Source organism: Lissotriton helveticus, chromosome 9, assembly GCF_964261635.1.
Source record: "Lissotriton helveticus chromosome 9, aLisHel1.1, whole genome shotgun sequence".
NCBI classification, from domain to species: Eukaryota; Metazoa; Chordata; class Amphibia; order Caudata; family Salamandridae; genus Lissotriton; species Lissotriton helveticus.
In genome coordinates this window covers 248,175,629-248,195,730 of record NC_136070.1, presented here as the reverse complement: position 1 = coordinate 248,195,730, position 20,102 = coordinate 248,175,629, and the positions used below count along the sequence as shown (strand labels likewise).

At 45.0% G+C, this 20,102-nt stretch overlaps 1 protein-coding gene across 2 annotated transcripts in view; it reads left to right on the top strand.

Annotated features, from left to right (window-relative positions):
• HGSNAT (heparan-alpha-glucosaminide N-acetyltransferase) overlaps positions 1 to 20,102 on the top strand; it is a 355,722-nt gene that overhangs the window by 109,140 nt on the left and 226,480 nt on the right. For both annotated transcript variants that reach the window (XM_078659862.1, XM_078659863.1), the window contains 2 exons: positions 6,291 to 6,360; positions 12,021 to 12,124. In XM_078659862.1, coding sequence (XP_078515988.1) covers positions 6,291 to 6,360; positions 12,021 to 12,124 — 174 coding nt within the window. The remainder of the gene's footprint in view (positions 1 to 6,290; positions 6,361 to 12,020; positions 12,125 to 20,102) is intronic.

Genomic DNA, 20,102 nt, shown 5'->3' with positions numbered 1-20,102 from the left:
CTATTATATGGACACCCTGTGCGAGGCCCCCTCAGCCTGGTCAAGGAAGGCTGGGAGCTGGCCGCCTCCGATACTCCGCCCGATGTTTTCCGATACCTCTTGACTCTCTGCAACCAGACTCGGAAGTTCCGGGAACTGGCCGAAACCAACCTGAAGGCCAGTCAAGAGGAGATGAAGCGCTGGTATGATGAAAATGCCTCATCCATTGAATTCGAGCCGGGCCAGCAGGTCTGGGTCATGTCCCCGGTCGACCCCGGCGCCCTCCAGGACAGATGGACGGGGCCCTTCAAAGTGGTGGAGCGCAAGAGCCCCGTCACCTACCTAGTGGACATGGAGTCCCCCCGGAACCCCCTCCGGGTCCTACACGCCAACCGGCTCAAGCCCCACTTTGTCCACACCGAACTGAGCCTGTTGTTGGCTACCGATGACGGAGCAGAGGACGACTCCGAGCCTCTACCAGACCTCCTGAGCACCTCCGAGAAAGATGGCTCCGTCGAGGGAGTCTCCCTCTCTCCCGCGCTGACACCCAAACAGCGCCAGGTCTGCCAGAAACTGCTGGGTCAATTTGCGAACTTATTTTCCCTCACCCCCGGAGTCACCCAGTGGTGTGTTCACGACGTCGACACCGGGGACAGTCCGCCCGTGCGGCACCGAGCCTACCGAGTCCCCGACCGAGTCCGGGCCTGCATCCAAGCCGAAGTTTCCAAGATGCTAGCCCTAGGGGTAGTCGAACCTTCAGACAGTCCATGGGCCAGTCCCGTCGTCCTGGTCCCTAAGGCCGCCGCCCCCGGGGTGCCCCCGGAGCTGCAGTTCTGTGTCGACTACCGGGGACTGAATGCCGTCACCAGGACCGACGCCCATCCCATTCCCCGAGCGGATGAACTGATCGATCGCCTGGGAGCCGCCAGGTACCTCAGCACCTTCGACCTCACGGCCGGATACTGGCAAATCGGCCTCACGCCAGGGGCACAAGAACGATCCGCTTTCTCGACCCCCGAGGGCCACTTCCACTGCAACGTGATGCCCTTCGGCATGAAGAATGCTCCGGTCACCTTCCAGAGAATAGTGAATCGGGTGCTGGCAGGGCTGGAAGAGTTCAGTGCCGCCTATCTGGACGATATTGCGGTGTACAGCCTCTGTTGGGACGAGCACCTGACCCACCTCTGGAAGGTCCTGACGGCCCTCCAACGGGCCGGACTAACAATAAAAGCCAGCAAGTGCCAGATCGGTCAAGGGTCCGTGACCTATCTGGGACACCAAGTGGGGAGCGGCCAAGTGGCTCCCCTTCAACCCAAGATCGACGCTATCCAGGCCTGGGAGCCCCCCGTCACCCAGACCGCCGTCCGAGCCTTCCTGGGGCTCACTGGATACTATCGGCGGTTCATAAAGGACTATGGGAGCATTGTGGGGCCCCTCACAGAACTAACCTCCAAGAGACTACCCCCGAAGGTGCACTGGACCCCGAGTGCCAAGTAGCCTTTGAGACACTAAAGACTGCCATGTACACCGCCCGGTGCTCCAGGCCCCCGACTACAGCCGAGAGTTCATCGTCCAAACTGACGCCTCGGGAACACGGCATTGGGGCCGTACTGTCCCAAATGAACTCTGACGGAGTTGACCTTCCTGTGGCCTTCATCAGCCGGCGCCTGCTGGCCCGAGAACAACGATGGAGCACCATCGAGAGGGAAGCATTCGCCGTCGTATGGGCCCTAAAGAAGCTCCGGCCCTACCTCTTCGGCACCCACTTCCGAGTACAGACCGACCACCGGCCCCTGCGGTGGTTGATGCAGATGCGGGGCGAGAACCCGAAGTTGCTACGTTGGTCCATCTCCCTCCAAGGGATGAACTTCACCGTGGAGCATCGCCCTGGCAACGACCACGCCAACGCTGACGGCCTCTCCAGATTCTTCCGCCTTGGCGAGGAGAATCCCCAAGAAGATGGGTGACTCTCCCCTGCCTTCAGCTGGGGGGGACGCGTGTTGGACCCGGCCTCGTGGCGTGGTCCTACCGCTCCCGCATGGCGGGCCCCGGACAACATCGGCCCTCCATCCAGCCCGGGTCGGCCTCGGGCACACCTCTGCACGCCCTCCAAACCACCAGATCCGCCACCCGGCGGCCCACAACCACTGACACGGCACACTCGGGCCGCCCCAGCATTACCGGTCCGGTGCCCACCCCGGACCCTCATTCCAGGCCCGACGCCATCTTGGGCCCATCACGTCACAGACACGTGGTCCCGGGCCAGCCGCGGCCACGGCCCCAGCGAGCCCGCCATCGAGGCACCAAGAGCCCTCTGGGTGGTAGAGTGGCCACTCAACCAGAGACAAGGAGAGGGGAGTTTCGATGGCTCTCCAACCGTCCCCGGATGCCTGGTTTCGATCGGCCTCCGGCCTCCCTGAGTGCTGGCCCCACCCCCCTGCTGGGTGTCTGGACACCATCATCCCGGCCCCTCTGACCCCCAGGCGAGAGGGTCCGGACATCAAAGGACTCCAGACCTATATCTGGGCCAGCCCCGGAGTAGGACGGCAGTTGTATCCCGGAGTCGAAAAGCCCTGCTGACACTGTCGCGGCTGACCCTGAGACGAACTCCCCTTGCTGTTCTACCTGGAACCTGCTGGCGCTGCCGCGGTCCATCTTCGCTGTAACCACCTTGGAGCCTGCTGGCGCTGCCGCGGTCCATCTTAGCTGTAACCATCTTGGAGCCTGCGGGCGCTGCCGCGGTCCACACTCGCTGAACCATCTCGGAACCTGCTGGCGCTGCCGCGGTCTACACTCGCTGAACCATCTCGGAACCTGGTGGCGCTGCCGCGGTCCACACTCGCTGAACCATCTTGGAACCTGCTGGCGCTGCCGCGGTCCACACTCACTGAATCATCTGGGAACCTGCTGGCGCTGCGCGGTCCACACTCGCTGAACCATCTTGGAACCTGCCGGCGCTGCCGTGGTCCACACTCGCTGAACCATCTTGGAGCCTGCTGGCGCTGCCGCGGCCCAACCTTCCGGAACCCCCAGCTCGAGGATTGAGAGCTGTGCGTAGAGTCTCCTTGCAACCGACCATCTATAAGACTGTCCCGCTACCTTGCCCCTTGCCACGAGACTTTCCAGATCTCGGGATCTGCTGTATATATTGAAACGATACTTATTGCCAGATAAAGATTGAAAACTCTACGTGTGGTGTATATTTGTAGTGGTGTGGTTACTCTACTGTACGATTCTAGGAGAGGGCCCTCCCGTCGGAGGCCTCTCGACATCGCTCGGTCCCTTCTCTGAAGGAGGGGTAGACCTAGGGGTGGTCAGTCAGACACCTTCTGCCTCCCCCGGGTTCGCCTTTCTAACAGAAAGCTGTTCCAAGCACTGTGACTTTCCTGTCAGTGAAAGATCTTTCCTACATTGTTCCTGTTAACTTCAGCTCCCAATGCAATTTCATGATCTTTAGTAGTAGGCATACTTTTTTGTAGAGAAATGCTGCACTCGGTCGCCTGGAAGGTAGGACAGGGGCTACTTTCAATGAGAGCCGATTGTGCTGCTGCACATGAACAATGCTCCTGTGCAACATAGAATATTTGCACAGGGTTCTTCAAAATCTTCTTGTTGGGGAAGCCTCTCCACAAAAACAAACCTGCAGATAATAGAAGTCACTCGCTGTGCTTGCTTGGTTCAAAGTGGGTCTTTCATTGCCAAATTTTTCAGTTTTGCCTTTGCTTCTTATTCTTACTGTGGGCACCTGCACTGTGCTTTTCTTTCTTGTGTAACTGTTAGGACATTTATTATATTCCGTGTATCTTTCAGTTTCTCAGCATTTAGATTTTTTCGATGCATGCCGCTCACAGTGTCTTGTCACGTAATTTCTCTTTTGATGGGGTTTACATACCTTAAACCAGTGATCCCGTAAGTGGAGGGGGTCGAGGGAGTGGGAATAATGCTTGGGGTCTCTGTGTTTGCGCCCTTCCAATACACAATCAGTTTCCCATAATAGCAAATGCGACCAACTGTCAATGCTATGACACAGTGCTTACCTGGGAGATTACCCATATGTTGGGGACTCTGGTATCCAGATGTGTTTATTGACCCTGAGATGGGTCTCTGGCTTTCGTCGTAACCGGGATCCCTACTGTCTGTTTGTGAAAGCCTATCAACTTTCTTTCATTCAAGTACAAATATGCATATATAAAATACCTAATGGTATGTTCCTGTTGGAAATGAATTTGCTTATTCTGCGAGATACAGATAGGTTCCTAGCATATTTTGGCCCTCATGGAGGAGTTCAACGAGGGCGGCCTTATAGTTGTAGTCACATTTTCGTCAAAGGCCGCCATGCCTAAATCAACTTCTGTCTCCTCCCGACGAAGATACATATCAACATTTCCTCTCCAGTTTTTCCCCTTGCAAAACTGCCCATGAAGGTAGGGTAATGACGTACAGCTGAAAAAGGGTTATTGTGCGGGAGATGTCTGACATTCACAACGTAGAACATCACATTATTTTGAGATTTACTTTCCCATACAAAAAGCTTCATGATCTCGTACATTTGCGGTATTCAATTTTAGTAATCAAAATATTTCTTTCTTCAATTACTGTATATTTAAGGGTGTTTTGCATATATATGGGTTCCTGAATAGTGAGTAGGGTAGCTTGGTGAAGAGCACCTTGACACACCTAGAAAGTCTTTCCAGCATCACCATTTTTCTCCCTTTGAGACTCTTCTTCCCACGCTACCTTGGTGACACTGCCAGTGATGCCTTAACTCTGAGAATATTGGATGCAAATATGTAGACTTGTGGGGTTTGGTGTAATGGTATCCATGAGGCCTATTGTGGTCCAGGAGGCATGGAGGGATGATGTGCAGCCCCATGTCTCCCCACATGCACTGGTCAGTGAAAGGTAACAATGGCTGGTAGATGAAGCTAACACCAAACACCCCATGACTGTCTCTGATATTAAAAAAACTATTTGTTGAATTCTCTTCTTTCCATCCTTTCATCTCCAGTATGTGGAGTGACATGTGACTTTTCTTTTTGACCGCTGTATATGACAGAGACAGAGACACCGGGGAGTGAAATATGCCCTTTCTTAACCAGGTTCATTTATTGAACTCTGGTTGGATAGAGACTCCCGTCCAGTAGGCGTTATGAAAGCAAATGTAATGTTTTCAATTTTAAAAAGGTAGTCCAGATTTGTTGTGTGCTTCCAATCTGATCTTCGTTCAGACATTTTCAAATCATTCCAGCAGCAGCAGCAGCATAGAAGCAAACATGCAATGTTTAGTTTAGATTGGCCTGAAGTCCCTGGAGATTATGCCAGGGCTGTGGGAATCAGAAAGTTGAGACATGTTCCCCATAGATTTTCCACTAGGGCCGTTATATACTGGACAGCATGCTCAGTGTTGGATAACCTTGAAAAAAATGTGTTTAACAATATTCCAGTCAAATTTTGTCTTGGCAATCCTGGATGGTGTACCAACGCAGCAGATCTTTGACAAACATGACTTATGTGAGGATGCGGTGTAACGGGCAGAACTGCAGACTGTGGAACTGGAGAACTGGGTTCGAGTCACTGCTCGACTCAAAATCCTGCGATTTTGGGCAAATCACTTTGTCTCCCTGTGCCTACAAAAAGTGAATGTGTCCTCGTGTAATGGAACTGATGCTCGTGTAAAGAACTCCAATACCTTAGGGTCGAATTGGCACTGCTATATAAAATTGAAAATCAAACTACGAATAAAACTTACTGGACTCAGACAGGTTAAGCACAGATCATGGGATTATGTATCTAATCTCAGCTTTAGATGAACACAAAAGGAGTTGCTGTTAAAAATATTAATTGGCTTTCAAAGGAGCAGACATGCCAGCAGCTAAATCACACTAAATAGGGGGACCCCTGTTTTAAGACCAGAACTGCGTAGATCATCAGAGGAAAGTTAGATTAAATAAGAGTCAGTGAGAGAGGGGACATTGACAGGAAGTGAAAGTTAAGCTAAATGTATCCTGGGACTAGGTTAGACAACGTGTGAAAGGGTCTGACTCTTGTGGAACTTTAGAAGACCAGAAATTGGCCACTAGAGCCAACCAGAGAAGATAGTGCCAGAGTGAATAGCTTCCATTTTACTGTATTCCAAGCACAGATCGACTTTGAAAGGCAGGAATGTTGAGTGGGATCTGAATAGGCTGAGGGAACACGAATCAATGGATTACAAGTTAACAATACAATTATGCACATTTTAGCCGAAGGTAAAAGTAATAAAAATTCTGTCTGTCTACAGAGCGTGATATGTTGTTGTTTTATATTTACAGACTTGAGCCTATCCGGAAGTGCCTCCACAACAAAATGAACATGGGAGACACAGAGCGACTTATTAATTCTGTGAGTGAGACCACCTACATTTACACTTATTTTCGACACTTTTTTCATTATGCATTTTCAGAATTGAGCATGTTGACTGCTGTTGTGATCTTTAGCAATGTTAGAACATACATTCTTGTGTTTTTTATTCTACAATTCTTAATTGAGTAGTTTTCCTCTTTTCTTCTTGCACATCATCTAACCAGTAATGTTCCGTTCTTACAATTATGAAGGTGACATGGGGCTCCAACAGCTCAACTTTTCAGAGTTGTGTTTGCTTACAGTAGCTGACATACATATTTCATTATATATACCTACATTATGTTTAAAGGTGCTTTACGTGATCATTGTATTGCTGCGGTTTGGAAATAGAAGACCGCATGACTGTGAAATCTTTTGTGTTTCGTATTTACATTTACTTTTGAGTGCATTTGAAGTTCAAAGCCCCTAAAGTTCAGTGAAACAGGTTTATTATTTTAATCATATTGATAAGTTACAGAAAGAGAGAAAGTCTTGCCCTGCCTATCCCCTCTTGAGACATCAGTTGTCGCTGGTGGAACACTTCCACTACAACATTCTCCCACACCATTCATTCCACAAGTCCTTGACATCAAAGCACAGTAAGGAGAGGTCTGTGTTAAGGTCCTCTTCCAAGGTTAGGTTCGCATTGGATATATAATGCAAGTTAGAGAAGGACATTCTACTCCATAGTGTTCTGTAATGCTGCAATGTGAAATGGATTTTAATTCCCAAAAAAGTTTGAGAAAAATATGACACAGCAATTTGAACAAGACCCTATAGACAAACCTCGGGCATAAAACACAATTATTTCTTCACTTATTTTTAAGCGTTTTCTGAAACTGCTTTGAAGGATAGTCAAGGATCAGTTTGCTCACTAAAGATTTTAGTGTAATAAGACTTTGAGAATGAAACACTGACATGGTGAAGGCAGGCTAGGTTACCCCCTGTAAAATCACATAAACTGAAAAGAAACAGGCTCAGGTAGGCAGTCTTTCGGCACCTTGTCAGATAAGTATGCTGATGGCAGCAGTACTTCGCTGTGACATAAGTTGTGTGACAAAGGAGCTATACATTAGAAGGCAGCATAGAATTAAAACTCATAGTTTCCACTTCCAGAGTTCCAGCCCACAACCTGTTTCCCTCACTAATGAAGACTGGAAATGTGAGTTGGTCGTGTTGAGCTCAAGGTCAAGCCATGAGGTAGGAGATGGCTTGCTGCAATGCCAGTCGTCGTAACAGTCACAATCTGGTGACTTAAGGAAAGCCAGGTAAACAATGGCACACCGCTTGGTGTTGGTGCACACTGGCACCATCACCATGGTTTGAAGCGTACTATAACTGTTCTGGACGAACACCATTTAGGATCACTATGTTTTTTGGGCCCAGGCACAATAATTTGTTGACAATAGTTATTTAGCTTCTTAGTTGGTTGCATTAGCCTCAGGCCGTTATCCGTAACATTGCTTGTTTTCAATTTTTTCGAGGTAATTCACATATGCGAATCAGCAGGCATCATAAATACTTTTCTTTTACAGAGGCGTTTTCATGCACATTTACTTCCCTAGCTCCTGCATTCTTTGTGCTTCTAGCCGCTCTCCCACCCCTGCTTTTTGTTGTGACCCACACATACATTTGGACCAAATCATACACTCTCCTGACTCTCTCTTTGCCCTTTCATGCTTATTAATTGGCTGTTTATTTTTTTATCAGGAGTAGACCCTTGTGCCCTCCTTAGTCTACTTGCACTTGCTTTCTCTGCATCTTTACATCATCAGAAGGTGAGTCCTTAGTTTACATGTTGCACGCCTCCTCTGCTGCCAGTGCATTGTCCAGGAGAGCACTGCCACAGCAAGGAGGGACAGAGCTCCTCAATAGTTAATATCCACTGTAATTGTAAAGATAGGAGGCCGGTTCTTTCAATTAACACTAATAAATTGCTTGGTATATTTATTGAATCATGGAGTGTGCCCTCTTTAGTACAATCTTCAGTACAATCGATCTTGCCCCCAAGGGCACCAAAACAAATACAGGTGTTCATATGTATGCTAAGCTGCCACATTGAGGAACACTATCCCGCAGTCCCTTTGTATGAATTGTTACTGAAATAGCACCAGCAACTATTTGCTTGACTGGAACAGGGAACTAAAACTATATCTTCACTGCTTGGCATGCCACAGACACTATTGTATTGCACCTCTCCAGTTCTGAAGTGCAAAACAGTGTGTGTGGGTGTTCGAATTTGTATACAGTCCTTGCGGAACTTCAATACTATTAAATGTATTTTCCTGTAAAGGTTAGTCTGCAATTTGCGTTAAGCGAAGCAGTGGTTTTTGCTCCATGAAAGTAGATGGTTGTCATTTCTTTTGACTAGCAATTCATTCAAAAATAAAAAAAAAGGTTTACTTGGTTAATCCAAAATAGCGACTAGTCTCCTGGTATGTGTTAACAAATTTTTCCTACAGATTTTTTACTTTACTCTGGTTTTTAAGGCTCACCTGTTTGCGAAGGTTTAATTTTAAGTGCACCTAAAAGGTATTGTGCATTTCTTAGCTGGTGTGTCAGCATTCGTTTTGGCAGATTCTAATGGTAACTAGGATTACAAAATTTAAGCAGAAAAGCCAGAAAAGTTTGAGGACCCGTTTCCTAAAATTCACTTAGTATCACCCTTATTCAGGGATACTAATGAGAGCTAAAGCTGATTTTAAAGTTACTTACATGAACAAAACCTGATGTATGTAACTTTTCAAAATTAACATGAGCAGCCCGTATAACCAGTTGAGTATGTGCTTAGAATTGTTCCTTTCTGGCAGACTTTGTTTATCTTATTTGGAAGAGTGCCCGGCGTTGTAAGGAAGGTGCGTGCACTCTCTCTAAAAGACTATGCATTGGTAGTATAAGACAATTGATCAAATTGCTTGTAGTTCCTACTCGTGGTTTTCATTAAAAAAGAAGTTGTACAAACAAAATGAATGGCTGTGGTCAATGTATTAATCCACCTAACAACCTTACTGGCTCACCTATGCTAGAAAATCATTCATCAGTGACTGCTTTTACACAGGAGATAACAATTAGAGCCCTTGACTGACCGTAAGCATGGATCTGCTTTTTAGGCCTGGCGTTAGCCTAAACCTTTTGATTTTACTAAAATATGTATGATTTACTTCATATAGGGGCTTTAAGTCACGTCTCTTCATCCATTGGGCTGTTGACGTTTCATTCACATTTTGCTTCCACCCACTACAGTATATAGCATTGGGCAATGTGTCAGCCTATTTACGCCACTGGTTAAGTTCACTTTGAGTGACTGCATTTTGCCCTCCCACGAGGAGAACATCCATATACAAGTTAGTTCCCTTCTGTGCCAGTGCTTTTGTTTTTACTTAATAATTACCTTAGTGTTGCCTGTGTGCTTAGAACCTGATAGTGAGGCGTTTCTGATGCACATTAGGGGCCTCATTAGGATGGCGGTTTTTCCGCATCCTCCGGGCCGGCGGAAGTGTCCGCCGGCCTGGAGGATGCGGAAAAACCGAGGTGGAGACTCCAAAGACCCACCGCCAAATTAGGATGGCTGGTGGGTCTGGAATTCCGTCCGCCGCTTTTCCGCCGCGGTCGGAAGCCGACCGCGGCGGAAAAGCTATAACATGGCAGGCGGTGTCTATGAGACACCGTCCGCCATATTATGATGTTGGTGTAAATATGCTTTTCCACGGCGGCTTTTCCGCCATGGAAAAGCATACGGACATTCACTTTGGGGGCCCGTTGCGGGCCCCCTGGGTGAATGGGGGGTGGGGGGTGCACATGGGGGGTACCTATGGTACCCCCCTGCATTTGCGTACACAAAGCAGCAGGCACCGTGCGGTGCGTGCCGCTTTGTGCATGTAAATGCAACACATGCATTTTTAACATTGCGGCGGGTGCAGCTTGAAGCTGCACCCGCCGCAATGATAAAAATAGAGGATGTGACCGCCACCCTGGCGGTCACATCCTAATCAGCACGGAGGGAACGCCGCAGCCCCTGCGGACGTTCCCTCCTCCTCAAGGGTGGCGGACGGACGCAAGTCCGTCCGCCATCCTAATGAGCCCCTTAATCTTTATCAGATGCAATTTCCTGCAAAAACTGTTGTAAATTCCTTTTGCAGTGGTTTGCTTTTCTGACTGCTGGTAATTCACAGCATACCAGATTGTGTCTATTTTTAACTGTTCTTTATTAGCTTATCCTATTTTTTATTTCTGTCTTACGTTCCTTCTCTTTCCTTCCTTCCTTCTTTCTCTTTCTCTCTTTCTTTCTTGCCTTCCTTCATTCTGCCTTTCTTGCCTTCTGTCATTCTTTCTTTCTTGCCTTCCTTCATTCTTTCTTGCCTTCTTTCTTACCTTATTTCATTCATGCCTTGTTCCTTACCTTATTTCATTCTTCTTTCATTCTTGTCTTTTCCACTTTTCTTGCCTTCTTTATTTCACTTCTTCCTTCCTTCCTTCCTTCCTTCCTTCCTTCCTTCCTTCCTTCCTTCCTTCTTTCCTTCTTTCTTCCTTTCTTTCCTTCTTTCTTTCTTTCTTTCCTTCTTTCCTTCTTTCCTTTTTTCCTTTTTTCCTTCCTTCTTCCTTTCCTTCTTTCTTGCCATCTTGCCTTACTTTCTTGCCTTCTTTCTTTCTTGCCTTCCTACCTTCTTTCTCAAAGGCAAGAGGCTGACAGCCAACATCAGACTGGTAGACTTTATAGGTCTATGTTATCCAAGACCTTTTGATTTTTACTAAAATTATGTTTATAACATAGTTACTTATAGTTGTTTCAGATAGACTTCATTCATTAGTCTGTGATTGGTGCCATTCACATTTCATTACCCCTCACTCCAGCATGCATGAAGGGGCAATATGCCATTGGCTAACTTCGAGTTACAGCATGCTTCCCTTTCACAAGAAACACATCCACACACAGAGTAGTTCCCTTCAGTGCCACTGAGTACTATGGTAATGCGTGTTTTTTTAGACTTTTTTTACCTGTAGCAAATTATTTATTTTTTATTGATGAGGACCCGGCATATTCCCAAACAATAAAATGTTTTAAAAACTTCAGTGGGGTTCCTGGGTTCTTACCTGTGGTGGTTCCTTGTGTCCTGGCTCCTCTGGGTCTTCCGGTCCATGTCGTGTTCTCCTTTGCAGTTTGCATTCCAGTTTCTTAATATAGGGTTTGGTCTCCCCCTGTGGACAAGTGTATTTTTGTGCTACTTATTGCAAAGTATACTTGTGTACTGTGTTGACATCTCTGGGTAGGTTATATACTAATGTGTTAGTGATAGTGTGTGAAATAAATAAGACCTGTTTTCATAAATGCTGTATGGTTTATTTTCATCTAACTTACACTACAGATTAAAGTTGATAAAACAAGCTGTTTTACATTCCTTCAAGATAAGCCTGAATGCTGCACTCCATAGCTACCACTTTGAGAGCTTTCAAAGGTTATCAGAGACCACTAAAATCACCATATGGGTTGTCTGGATTAGTGCAAGGCCCCTCACTTAAATAAGTGTGCACCATATACTAAGCCTGCTTCCTACATCGTAGGACAGAACAAAACAAAAATTGCCAGAAGACCGGCAGCCAACGCCGGACCTATTGGCATTGCCAATGCTTTTTTGAAGTAATGCTGTGTTTTTGTTTTAAAGGAGCTAGGATCCCCAAACCGAGTAGAATCAATGAGCCAAGGTCTTCAGTCAGTTCCTTTGAACATTTCTACAGATCGTCTTCGTTCACTGGATACATTTAGAGGGTAAGAAAAAATTCACATTCTATTTTTTTGTCAAAACTTTATTAAAATGTGTCTGTTAATGAAAAAAAATTAAGGCGGATGAGTGTGCAGTTTCCAAAAGGAAACCGTTTAACATCCTAATATCCCATTTCTTTGGAACCAATCGCTGGCCCTACTCTCTATCCTGTTGTTTTTCCTGCAATGCTTTGGTTCACCTGGTGAAATAGCATGCAAAGGCAACTATCTAGCAAGTATCCCTTGTTACCGAAGAACATGCTTGCCTTGCCCGCAGTTACTTCAGAGTCCAGGAGTGGATCACTACAGAGCTAGCTAAGGGTCAGACTCTATTATCATGCTTATACCTGGCCAATTGCTTCCCTGGTATCGCTAAGAGCATCATATACATGGCACCCAAAGTAGTTCTTAGAACCATTTAATTTGCTCACTTCACTACTGGCCCAATAAAGCTACTCACTACGAATACAAGCTAGGACAATTGTATGGCATCTCTTCATCACTCAGTTCCCCTGATCTGCCTTGAAAATAAAACCAAAAAAAGAACAGTACTGCAGCCACCACCTACAGCCAAACTGTTATCCTTTGAGGACAAAGCTGGTATAGCTGGGTTATTTGTTTATAAGTAAGGGTTTATTAATATTTGTGAGTATGGTTGGATAGATAAGCTGTGTGTGGGTGCATGTATGTATGTGTAATTGATTCAGCAAATGAGTGGATGGGTGACTTGGGTGAATAAATGCATGGGTGGGTTTGTGTGGAAGCATTGGGTATTACATATGTAGGTGTTGCTTATGGATGAGGCTAGGTTAATGGTTGAAGGAATGGGTGAGTTTGTATTTTTGAGTTGTCAGTAGAATGCAGAATTCAATCGGTCTCTACTGGCCGAGTGTTATAGGTTCCAAGAGGCTTGTTCGCTTACCCCAATGAGGTGATGCTCTGAGTGTTGCATGTAACTGTACAGGATGTGAAATGCATGCTGTTGTATGGATGTAATTTATGTAGTAAAGGCTCATGAAAGTAGAAATAGATTTTGGGGGGGTTTGGGAGTGTATCACCTGTGACACTGACATGCTTAATTGTGAGAAGCACATTGTTGATTGAGTAGGCATTTTGATCTGAGATGCATATTAGAGTTTGGGAATTGGTTCTGGGAAGTGTAGGGACATTAATGGATATGGATTTGAGGGAGGGGGGGTGTAAAAGTAGTGTTGAAAGCAAATCTTTTCCTGGAAGCTGATCTTCGGCTCTGTGGAGGCTGCAAATAAAATTATATGACATGTGGAGAAGATGAGGGAGTGCTCATTTTAGCAGGTGCACATGCAGTAAATGTAGCATTCATGATTAAAGTAGCTTATGTGGCTATCTAATGCAAGGGGCATAGGTCGGTTTGCCATGCCAGAATGACATGGAATCACTCGACAACTGTGTTTGTGTGCCATTGGAACAGTATTTGCACATTTGACAATCCTGTAAGAAAAGTCATTATTCATTCATCTTGCTTATGAATAACCTCTCTTGAAAAGTTAAATACTATTTACCCGTGCCAAGTTCTGCTTGGTTCTATAGAATAAAATAGATCAAAGAAATATTTTACAAACAATTGGTCTTTGAATGTGTGACATAAGTTCTTGCCTAAGTGTGTACAATAAATGCTTAACACTACCCTCTGATAAAAGTCTTACCGCTCGCCCACACTACCACAAATAGAGAGTAAGGTATTATCTACTTTTACCTCTGTAAGCCTTTGGGATCCGCTGGGCTCTGTGCACACTATACCTTACTTTGGTATAGTATATACAGAGCCAGCTTTCTACATTGATGCTTTCTAATTCTGTTTCTGACATATGTTGATACCACATGTTATCTAGAAAGTTAGCGTGAATAGTGCGAGACACTATAGAAAAGTAACAACAGAAATAACAGTATCAAAAGACAAAAAAGAAAACAAAAGTATTTAAATGTTCATTTGTGGAATCAAAAAAGTGTCCCAAAACAGAGGTGGGATCTTTACAGTTTTCTTCCACCTCTCTTTTCTCATTTTTATCACTGGCTGTGCTTGGCGTGACGTGAGGTTCATCTGAATATCCGATGGATGGATCCATGGCTTCCTACCGTTCACTTTGATGGCAGTTAGAGTGCTCATTGTCACAGAAAAAGGGCCATCGAACTTGGGATCTTTCCATTTCCGAACAAAGTTACTGACAAAATCTTTATCTCCTATTTGCACAGCTGGGAGGCCGACCTCGATGGTGGTGCACTTTTCCTTTCCTCTGATTGCCAACTTTGCAGCCATCGTTAATTCATAGAGCTAGACATGCATTTTTATCATTCAGAATTTTACCTGTACTTTCTCCCTGCACCTTGCATCTAGTGGCAGGTGTTTTCATATTCATGAGTCTTCCTGTCAATATCTTGTGCCGAGTTAGGTGGTGATCGGAACAAGGTGTGTTCCTAAGGAACAATAGTGCTATGGTAAATAATACAACCATTGTTTGTGCAATTTGACACATAGCTTGCTTAACTTAGTTTTCAGCAAGCCATTAAGGCGCTAGGCGCTCAAGTATGCATTACTGTGGGTGGGATAAACAAAAGATATTTAATGTTGTATCCCTAGCATTGTTGTGAGATATGTAACAATTGCATTGACAAGGTGTGTGTCGTTACCAGATCTTATCCTTTCTGAAATTCTATAGTGGGGAATCACCTTTCATATCAGAAAAGTAGCAGCTGACTTAGCATTAACAGTGTACACAAGGTCCTGCTTCAAGGACAAAATGACATACCACAACTATGAGGAACCAATAATTGTTGCATTGATCGATCATGTTGATAAAATCAAATCAATGTGAAGAGCCTTAAAAGGACCTTGTGGTATGGTAGAATTTATTATCTTCAGTGTGGGTTTTGGAGAGAATTGTTGGCAAATAGTACAATTATGAATGTACATAGTAAACACATCATGCAAGTTAGGAACGAACCAATCTTGTATTTGCATTGAGAAGTGATCTATGTAGATGCAAGCTGGTAAATGTAATTAATCAAGAGCTATCATGAGTAAAGCCTGAGGCATCACTGGTTACCTGTAGTTATTTGTCTCTAGATCAAATTGGCCCCTGACTGAGAGCACCCTATAGTCTCCCGTAATTGTTTCTCATGCAATGGAGCAGCCTCCTGGAGCTCTTGAAGATGTAAACGTGCTGTCTCAGCATAATGAGGTGTAATAGTATCTGTGGTAGTGTTTGACTCCACTCATGCGGTGAGGCAGCCTGGGCCACTAAGACTGGGATATGTTGTGAACCTATAGGGACAGACAGGGGTGTGCGCCTCACTGTGTTTTTAGCTGACCAATCTGCGAAAGCATTTCCCTGTGACAAAAAATCCTGTCCATTTGTATCTGCTGCACACTTCACAACTGCCACTGCTTGTGGTAAGATAAGTGCCTCTATTAAAGCCTCTAAGAGATTCCTATGCATGACAGGACTCTCGTCTGATTTGAGGAAGCCTCTTCTGCTCCATCACATGATGCTTGAATATACTGTGGTAGTTACATAAGCCGAATCTGTATAGATCGTGATAACTTTTCCTATTCTTTGCTTAAGAGACAGTATCAAGGCTATCAATTCTGCTGCTTGTGCAGAGTAATGTGCTGGCAGTGTTAGCTGCTCAACAATATGAAGTGTGTCTGAGGAATTGTGCTGGTGTGCTCTGACCACTACCCCACCTGTTTGTCTTACTCCTATGTACTGGTCAATGGTAGAGGAACCGTCAACAAAATATACTATGCTTCCGGGAAAAGGATCCTCTGTTGCTTGGCTAGATTAATAGGAGATATATGTTGAACAATTATATGCATCATCCTCAGAGTCTAATATAGGAGGAGCAAAAAATGGCGCGAGTTCACCGCCTGACACTTTACAACCTTCAAAGATGGGAGTGACAATATTACCTCGTATCTTGACACACACTTTGTGATTAAGGTAGTCTTAGCCTTCTGAAATATAGCAAACACTGCATGTTCTGCGTAGAGCGTCAGAGGTGCCCCCATGACAATGGGGGTGATTTTCTGTAGCAGTGGTGAGAGCTTGCTCACAAGGGTGACGTCCTGTAATCAAAGAGCCATTGCCTCACATAATTACAGAGGCCAAGTAACTTTTGCATTCCCTTAACAGCCTCTGGCTCAGTCATTTGACGTAAAGATACTGCTCTTTCAGGAGTTGCCCTAGATCAGGGGTCTCCAGACTTTTCTGTAATAAGAGCTATTTAGGTTCAGGGAAAATCATCCTGTGCTACTGATTTTAGTGATGTGACCACCTCATCCAGGATTGTCAACAGTGATCACATCAGTGCATTAGCCATGGTTGCCAGCAGTAAAGTTATAAAAGCACTATCAATTTTCAATGCATCTACATGAGTAATACATAATGGGCATAGCTGCAATCCAAGGCGCCAAGCTAATAATCTGATTCATACATGCCTCCAATTCAAATAATAGCTTTAAATAAAATTCATTTTGAAAATGTAACATTGTTTCTCCAAACATCAGCTTATGAGTTCTGAAAATAAAACACATTTTCATCTCGAATATATGCTTTTTAATTCTGGTACACAAATAATAATTCAACCAAGCAAAAGCTTCTATATTAGTAAGCTGCAAACAGAAGAGCTACTCAGAGATTGCTGGAGAGCTTATGGTAGTTTAAGAGCTACTGGAGTCGCCTGCCCTAGATAATGGACCTCCTCCTGACACAATACTTAACTGTGTCTTTCTCCACTTTATATCCTCTCTGTACAAGAGTAGCCAGAAGAGACACAATATCTTTCCTACACTGTTGTTCTGTGTGACTGCAGACTAATATGTTGTTGACATATTGCAACAAAGTACTATCACACTGAAAGTTTGACAGATCATTTTCACCACCCTGTTGAAAATACTAAGGGATTCGCAATACCCTTGAGGCAAACGAGAATACAAATACTGAGTTCCGCTATAAGAGAACACTGCCAAATAAGGACTGTCTGGCTGAAGAGGGATGCTAAAGAAAACATTCTTAAGATCTATGACAGACAATTTAGCACCCTGAGGAATGTTTTTTCAAAATAGTGGAAGAGTCAGGAACGATTGGAAATTCTGGTACCACTGCATCGTTCAGGGGGCACAGGTCTTAAACCATAACCCAAGTATTACCCTTAGATTTCTTAAACGGGTAAATTGGGGTGTTACAAGGAGACACTCCAGGGTAAATTACTCCTTGCTCTAGTAACGCATGTATGGTGGGGGTGATGCCCTCATCTCCTTCTTTGGTAAGAGGATACTGTCTCACCCTAGGTAGGGTAGCACTCTCCTTTAATGTTATTCTGAATGAGGTGCTGATAAGGCCTACATCATAGGGACTGGGGAAAGATCTGCATCCCTAATTGAATCAAAAGATCTAGCTGGTGTAGACATCCTTACTTCCAATACTGTTCTTAACAGTATGTCATCCTGAAAAACTAGGACCGTTTTATTAGGATCATTATCAAACTACTGATCATCCAGTATTTCCCTAACTGTTTTACCTGACCAAATGATTATAAAACATGTCCATAGGACATGGTTATGATCACAAACTGTCATGTCATAGCTCCATAGGTCGGTATTATTCCTAGGGTCTCTATTTGTAATATCAACTCACTATCAGGTATCCAAGAATGTTGCCCCTGTCAGCGGAAAAGGAACTCCTTGGGTAGCTGGACCTCCCTTCTCAATAGTTGTGGAGTTTCTGCTACTATTGTATATATCGATGTGGTAAATGCCTCTATGTCAGTGGGCAAGCTCTAATTTGGTCTCCAGTAAAAGAATGTACTGTTAGAGCCATGATCCTGGAAGAAGGAACTCCAGGGGTAGAACAAACCATAGTACCATTAGGCTCAAAATAGATAGTCATGTTTAGCTTAGCCATAAGATCTCTCCCCAATAAATAAGCTGGGGCAGCCAGAGAGAAAAATAAACGGCCATCAATATACCTCCCTCCTATCTCCATCTTTTTAGTATACAGGACCCTCATATATATATATATTTTTAAAATATCTTTATTTTTTTTTTTTTATAGTTTCCGATACAATAGGGCACAGGCATCCATATGCATTTCTCTTCAGTTACATTAGCATTTACTCAACAGCATTGTACATGTAAACCAGGATATTGCTGTCTTGCTGTTTCCGTGCCGTTTTCTGTTGTGGCATGATGCTACATGTGTGCTGATAGGTTACCTTGGGCTCCTACACCCGTACATTCTGTCATCTCCAATGGAGGGCAGAATAACGGTATATAGCACGTCATTTTGTAGTTGTGCATAGTAATACGTGAAAGGGATAGTATATTCATATCAAGGCTTTACATAACTGGTCTCAGCCCTTTAACAGGGGCAGGCATCGTGTCAGAAGCAATTAAAGCAGTAGAAATGTGAATGTCAGGCCTGTGTGCTTAGAGATTGGGTCTTATAACAAGATAACTACATTTAACAATAACCCATACTAAATCTAAACCAAAGATGGGGGATATCAGATGACCGAATAGTATACGGGACCCTCATTACCGCCCCAGAGAATCCTTGTGTGTCCATTGAGCTGTTAGAAATTGGATGCAAAATCGGGTTGCTCCCATATAGATGAGGAATGCATTCCTCTTAATATTGATAGCTCCTACCACAGTGGGTTCCTCATCTGACCTGTGCGTCACTGACAATACTGGGCTCAGGGGACTACTCTGTATGCAAAATCGTTGCTTATACCTTCCTTCGTATTCTTTTTGGAAGGGTTACCTCCTCTCGCAATTACACCTCCTTGTCCACGTTGGGGTGGAGTCACCATTGGGGGTGCTTGGTAGCTTTGTTGTGGTGGCATTTGTTGCAACCGAGCCATTACTGAATGCTGGTTATTTTGTTATGGTGTCTGAGGTACATATATTCTCCAGTATTACATCTTTCATAGATTCACATGCTTGTATCTTCCCCGTCGTCATGGTGGGAGTCTCACGGTAACAGAATGACCAAGCAGTATCATAGAGAAGAAAAACTGCATAGAAAATCCCCATAGGGGCTGTATTATTTGGTAACCAGACCATATCTTTGTTTGGACCAAAAGCCAGCCAATCAGCATTGCTGCCCTGCCCTCACACTCCCCAGCAGAAGCTTCCTGCCTCAGATTTCCAACCGCCTTCGTGTGATAAGGAGTCTCCCTGAGCTCTGCTCAGTTTTCTTTCTGTTCCTGAGTGAACTTTTGACCCTTTGGAATCTTGTTTCCTGTCTACTACATTGAGGTATTGTGTGTACTTATTTCTCTTATAATGGCTGACGGCTCTAAAAAGAGGCTGTTCAGGCCATGCAGGTCCTGTGGGAAGGCCAGACTGTTCTCTGAGGACCCACATGAGGACTGCCTTTACTGTCTCTACCCTAAACACCTGGTGAAAGACTGTAAGCTTTGTAGAAAATTTTCTGACAAAACTAAAAGAGACAGAGAGGCTAGACTACTGTTATGGCTTCAGAAAAAGAAGGCCACATCAGGCTCAGATTCTGAGGGGGAATCTTCTCATTCAACTCCCAAGAAAAGAAAGGCTTCTGTTTCTGTGGAGAGAGTGGAGTCTAAAAAGAGTAAGCCTAAGGAGAAATTAACCTCATCTCTTCCTATTACTCCTGTGGTGAAACAGTCCAGTCTTAAGGAACCTGGGTCTGCACCCTCTACCAGCTCGCTGGCTTCTGCTCCAAGGCCTGTGGTGAAGACTTCGGCTCCGTCGACGACGACTTCGTCGACGACTGTGGCTTCGTCGACGATAAGGTCTAAAGCTACGTCGACGACTGCGACGTCTACGATTACAACATCGACGAGTAAAATCTCAATGTCGACGAACAGGCCGTCGACGACGACCACGACGACTCCGTCGACGACAGGTTCGACGTCGAAGATGTCTACGGGGGCCCCGTCGACGAAGGTCCCGTCGACGAAG